At 39.7% G+C, this 6,491-nt stretch overlaps 1 protein-coding gene across 1 annotated transcript in view; it reads left to right on the forward strand.

Moving 5' to 3' along the window:
• The window catches only part of NEDD4 (NEDD4 E3 ubiquitin protein ligase), a 143,597-nt gene extending 137,725 nt beyond the window's left edge, over window positions 1-5,872 (forward strand). Inside the window, exons 22-23 of the mRNA XM_075345749.1 lie at window positions 1,490-1,562; window positions 4,403-5,872. Of these exons, the coding sequence (XP_075201864.1) occupies window positions 1,490-1,562; window positions 4,403-4,505 (176 nt within the window). The 3' untranslated portion in view covers window positions 4,506-5,872. The remainder of the gene's footprint in view (window positions 1-1,489; window positions 1,563-4,402) is intronic.
• The last annotated feature ends 619 nt before the right edge of the window (window positions 5,873-6,491 follow it).

Below are 6,491 nucleotides of genomic sequence, written 5' to 3' on the forward strand. Positions count from 1 at the left end.
ATCCTACAATATTCATTAAGATGGGAATAACATTTTAAATGGTATCCACTTATCTGAGAGTGCCCTCTTAGAAAATAGCAGGCAAAAGGGTGATTTTAGGAAACGCATATTAACACACGTGTCTAAGGCTGGTTTCACACATCCGGCATTTCGCCGCTTTACCGGATCAGTCACACTCCAGTACACTGCAATACAGTAGAATGGCATCGCGGCAAGCTCCGGTCACATGCTCTGGTCACATGACAGCATGTGACCGGAGCTTGCTGCTATGCCATTGTACTGTATTGCACTGTACTGGAGTGTGACGGATCCGGCGAAATGGCGGATGTGTGAATCCAGCATAACTGTACTATATGACCATGTAAAGGATCCAACTTTTAGCAAAAGTTGTGTCTGAAGTTCAGGGTTGTGGGTTCTCTGCATGCAGAGCGGGATCGCACAATCCTTCATGCCCGCATTGGAGAACGGACTGTGAGATCTTGGATGGTACAGTGAGATTTCGCCGTTATGGTTGTTTGCACATTATGACCACCATTAACAATCCTTAACGGGAACCTGTCACCAGTTTTTTGGCGCAGGCCACTATATAGAAAATGAAAAACACCTTATAATACTCACCTAAACCGGTCGCTGCGGTGGATCTATCTCAAATGGGCGTCTTCATCCTCCGGTGCCAGCGCCTCCTCTTTTGGCCATCTTCGTCCTCCTTCTGAAGCTTGTGTGCATGACGCGTCCTACGTCATACACACTTGCCGGTCCCGCGCATGCGTACTACAATGCTTTGATCTGATCTGATCAGGGAAGATCAAAGTGCACCTGCTTAGGGCCTGAATGCTGGCGAGTGTGTAAGACATCGGACGCATCATACACCATGGGTTCAGAAGATAGAGGACAAAGATGGCCAAAAGAGGAGGCGCCAGCAGCGGAGGACAAAGACTCCCATTTGAGAGACATCCACCGCAGTGACCGTTTTAGGTGAGTATTATAAAGTGTTTTTTTATGTTCTACACAACGGCCTGGACTCTTATATACAACATGTTAGAATGCTGCATGTGAGAGGTCACTGGTGCTGGCCGCAGCTTTTAGTCGCCAAATCTAGTGACCGGTTCCCTTTAACATTACAACAGCAGTTATAGATCAGCATCTGTTTGTTAAAGCCCAAACAATGCTCGTTTAGTCAAAAAGATATATAAAAGCCGAACACAACACTCATCATATTATTGTCAACTTATTATTTCCATCACTTCAATATTGTGATTTATTATTTCCACTAGAAGAGACTATTAGCAAAATATCCCATTCCATAAAAATGCCATGGTGCCAATACTGCAGCCGTCCTATAGCATTGTCCTATTTACTATGATGCTGTGTCCTACCAAGAATCTGTACTATAAAACTGTGACTGGTATTACATATGTGATGTGTAGCATGAGCCTGTACTGAGAAGTCTTCCCGATCTGCCATTAACTCGTATGATGTTTGGTTACAGGCTCAAATGGACCACAGTTGTTTACAGTTGAAAAATGGGGCTCACCCGACAAACTTCCCAGAGCACACACATGGTGATTTACCTAAATCTCTGTTGTTATAAAATGTTTTTCCTTTTAAATATATATAATTTAGTCTGTAATAGACTAGAAGGGTAAAACAATTCCAAGAACTTCATTATCAATACAGTACAATTATGAGCTTCCAAAACCACAGATGTCAAGAGGCATTCCCCCTTTCAGCTTTTTTTTTTTACTTAGTTTGTCATGGCCTTGTTAAAAATATAATTTGTAGTTTACCTCTCCTAGTTCCAATGCTACATCTCCACTGCTGTTCCGATGACTGTGTACAGGCTGCAGCAGTGACATCATGTCTGCAGCACTGCAGCCAATCACTGGGGTCAGAGGCTCATCAGGCAGTTTTATTATTTTTTTTAATGTGATCACGGTGAATAATTAAGCAAAAAAAGCAAACTGTTGAAAAGGGAAAAATACATAATGTTGGCCAAGTGCCACCTCTACTGGAGGAACGATTTCAAATAGTAACCAGTCTGAGGCATTCATGTTAATCCAGCCACAAACGCATTAAAGCACAAATTTAGTGTTTTTGTATTCTTTATTTTGTCGTTTGAGTGATACTTTAAATCTAAGTCCCTTGCCTCCACTCTTCATCTGTTTCCAGTGTCACTCTTGTCAGTCTCATGCAGTTTGTGGCCTGCTGGCTGCTCCAGTGTTTCATGGAGAGCGCCAGACGTCAAAACTTAATGCAAGTCTATGAGAGCCTTGGTGTGGCTCTCCTAGACTTGTATTGAGAGCTTATGGCGTAATCTGACTTTCTGCTTGTCCAGAAGTTGCGGTCGCAAGATGGTGCCGCGGGGCCGGATCGACAACGATAAAAAGTGAAAACGGTGGAGGGTGAGTATAAGAACGGGAGCAGGGGACTTAGATTTAAAGCACCACTCCAGCAGTGAAAAAAAAAATGTAGTAGTTCTTTAACCAGATCGTGGACTAATCAGGTCTTAAAATGACTTGCTTGGTTTCATACAGTGTTCTGAGCATCAAAAACTGCAATGGTGGATCTGCAATGTCCGCCTCCTTGTTACACTAACAGAATTTTGTCCTAGAAGGTTAAGACCGGTGCCTGTTAGCCTGTGCAGTAGGAAGCTCAACCTTTCTTCATATATAGGAAGAGGTGCTTCACTAATATTCCTGAGCTAGCAGAGGTGCTGAGATAAGAGGCCGCCACACGTCTGTGCACCTTGTGTGTCCGAATAGCAATACAAGTATCTTCGGGTCATAGCAGAGCTACTGCACATTCTCACAGGCACTTGTACTAAAATTCTTCGACAGCGTAACAAGGCGGTGGCCATTTTAATTCCATAGTGATGGCCTCCATAGATAAAACTATTTCAATTTGCTTATTAAATTTTATTTAGGAAATTATTTGACATTTTCTTTTAAAATGAGAAAACTGATGGCACTTCCTAACCAACATATGTGAACAGGTGCAAACTGTACATGAAATCTATTCTTAACAAATATACAGCTGCACTCTGAGGCGCTAAAGTACGCAAACATTGAAGATGGGAATTTGGACATACAATACTTTTAAGGAAATACATTTTAAAAATGGAGACACTTGCCACAGAAAAAAGCCAGTTTTATCTGAACCCAGCAGCCAGCCTCAAGGCATAGCTCTTTGCTGGGTCCCTATCTTGGACCCAGCAAAGAGAGGTATGCTTTGAGGCTTGCTGCTGGGCTTGCTTAAAACTGGCCTTTTTTATGCACCAAGTGTCTAATTTTTTTTTCCTTAGCATTATTGCATGCCCAAATTCCTATATTCAGGGTTTGCATACCAGAGTGCAGCTGTATATTTGTTAGACTTTTTTTTTCTTCCTTTTTTCATATTCTTGGAGGCTCCTTTCACCTGGTTCCTGATGAGTAACAAAAGTGTATGTTCTATCAAATATCACCGTGTGATATTTATTCGCGACTTGCTGAGCTCGGAAATGTCAGCTCATCTGCAAGATCAGTGTCAGGGCTAGGCAATACAGCCTTAGGCCTCTTTTACAGGTCCACGCAAAACAAACATTTGGTGTGTGTGTGTGTGTGTGTGTGTGTGTGTGTGTGTGTGTGTGTGTGTGTGTGTGTGTGTGTGTGTGTGTGTTTACGGCCCCTGTGCTAACAATGTCACATCTGGATAGCACATGGACAGAATGTGCTGTTATACTAACCTCTCTGGCACTGCTGTTACTTCCGGGTCTGCAGTAAATATGTAGTGAGCATAATGAGCGGGACCCAGAATCAACAGCAGAGACCGGCAAGTATTAAATACAATGTGTGACCAAGCCCATTGATATTTAATGGGTCTACGTGTGTCAGTGTCTCCAGTATGTGTGAAAACGGACGTCGCATGTACCAGAGAAACTTTACTTTTAGGCTTTACTCCGTAACCCATTTACTTTAATCTGTCCTAGCCCCCATACTGAAAGCACAATCCCCTAGATACCAGATAGCTACAATGCACTGCAGTACAGAAGTACATTGTAGTAATAATAATAATAATTAATAATAAAGCTTATTGAAATTCAAGCTGCCAAGTAAGATGTTTTTTTTTAAAAAATAAATAATTTTTTTAAAAATATAGAGCAAGAACACAAAACTCAATGTTTTGTCTATTAAAAAGTTTTAGAATGCAAATGTGATATAAAAATAAAAAACATATATCGTTGGCATCTCTCAATCCGTAATATCCCAAACTAATAAATTAACACATTATTGAATCCACATGGTGGACGCTTAAAAAAAAAAAAAAAAAAGTATAAATAGGTTAAGAAAAAACGCCTTCCATTTATGTGTCAGGTGTTACTAAAGCTAACGTTTTTCTCACTTTGTTTTTGTTTTTTTTTTTCTAGCTTTAACCGCCTGGACTTGCCACCTTATGAGTCATTTGAGGACCTATGGGACAAGCTGCATATAGCAATAGAAAATGCTCAAGGTTTCGATGGGGTGGACTAAAGTACATGAAGTGTTGACACGTGCTGCGTTTACAACCAAGACTAGTCTTCTCCCCAGGGAACTTTTAAAGTGTTATTTTGCAATTTTTAGAGCAGTTCTTCTATTGATAAGAGATGACCAGAAAGTTATTCCTCTGCAGCTGAACAGAACAAGTGCGTATGTGTGTACGCCTTACACATGGATCACTTTCCAAGTTCCTCCAGCGTTTTACATAACATGGGATTTTTTTCTCTTTAGATCTAATGGTTACCTCTCCAGTCGTCAATCTTGGTCATTTAAAACTACTGAATTATAAGCTGTGAAATGAATATGGTCATAAAACTCTGAAGAAAAAAACAAAATAAAAACTTTGAAAGAAAATACTTCTTAAACCCCGACATTGCTAGCAAGTCCTCTGTGACACGAAGGCTTTTCTGACACTTTGCCTATATGATTTCAATACCAAAAGAACCAAAATTCACATTAAACCAATCAGTATTTTACCTCTTTTTGATAAAATAAAATCTAGCATTCTCATTACTCACTAGAAATACATGGACCATGAATAAGCCCACCCATGTGGTGGTGATGGAGCTGTAATAGGTCTTCTTCATGGTCTAACGTGTTGAGAATTCTGTCATAGCTGTAGGCCAATTCATGCTGTGAATACCCATCTAATAAAAGGTTCATCCTTAGGTGTGCCACATACATGTCATTTCTCAGGGTTCTTCCTTTGACCAACGGGATTATTGGCAAGTGAGGATGAGGGAGGTGTGATCCATAGGCACTGAGCTAGGATTTTGCGTGTATAGAAAAGTTTGGCTGGAGGAGGAAGGGTTTTATGGGCAGTTTTAGGAGCACACAAGGTGGGCTTGTCATGTAAGACTTTACATTGTTAAAGTAAAGTGGTCTCTATACACTTGGCCACTTAACTTGTTGAAAATATACTGTTCTCCACTGACGAGCTTCCGTAAGAGAAATTAGTCTATCTACAAATGGAAATGCTTTTCTCGGCACCGACCTATGTGATGCTTTTGACACACAGGGCTGCCATGTAACTCCCTGAAGTGTCTTCTTCAAAATATTAACAGCTTTTTTTTTTTATTTTTATTTTTAGCAGTAATATGTATAAGAACAATAAGAAAAAAAATTTCAACTCAAAAATATTTGTTGAAAAATTAAATTTTAATGTATCATTCTGAGTGAATCCTATTGCTTTAAAGAGGACCTGTCACAAAGTCAAAAGTGGCCAGTTTTTGCTTTTAGCTTATAATTTCTGCTTTCAGTGTCCTTTTTTTTTTTTCTTTCATAATCGTATTTTGTGCTGATTTTTATCGACCCCCACTGAATCCTGTGAGCCATGACCCCTTGGTGAAGACCATTAAAAATCAGCACTAAGTGAAAAGGCTTATATCTCTAGAAGCAAATGACGGATGAAAAAATAAATGAGATTGTCCGTAGCGGTGGGAATAAGACAAAACCAAAAAACTGGCCACTTTTCACATAACGGGTTGTCTTTAACGCACATTGTCTAGATAAATCCCTCCCCTTTCTCATGTTTAGACTGCTGCTTCAGGCTGAGTAATGGTCTTAATCCGAATGTAGTTCAACACCCACCCCCACTAAGGCTTAGAAAAAGTGATGTTGCCCCATCATTCGTTAATAGTCTTGTCTTTTCTGTTTTTTCGTTTGCTTTTTATGGGATAATTTTTGGACTTCGTTTTGAAAATGAAATCTATATTTTTCAATAGTGGGGTGGATATTGTATTAATAATGCTGAACACTTCCATTAGCCCAGAGTGTGTACACATTATTTTTTGCAATGTTGCACAGTTACTCAGAACCAACATGTTTACAGAGTTTTATACGTTTACAATTAATCTCATGTATAGTTTTTTTTTATATATAAACTACTTCACTTTTAGCCTAGTTACCAAATAATGTATTCTCTACAAAGTAACCAAAGTCACAATGTAATGTGAGAAGTCACGTCATTTGCTCTTTCTT

The sequence above is a fragment of the Anomaloglossus baeobatrachus genome, chromosome 4 (assembly GCF_048569485.1).
Source record: "Anomaloglossus baeobatrachus isolate aAnoBae1 chromosome 4, aAnoBae1.hap1, whole genome shotgun sequence".
NCBI classification, from domain to species: domain Eukaryota; kingdom Metazoa; phylum Chordata; class Amphibia; order Anura; family Aromobatidae; genus Anomaloglossus; species Anomaloglossus baeobatrachus.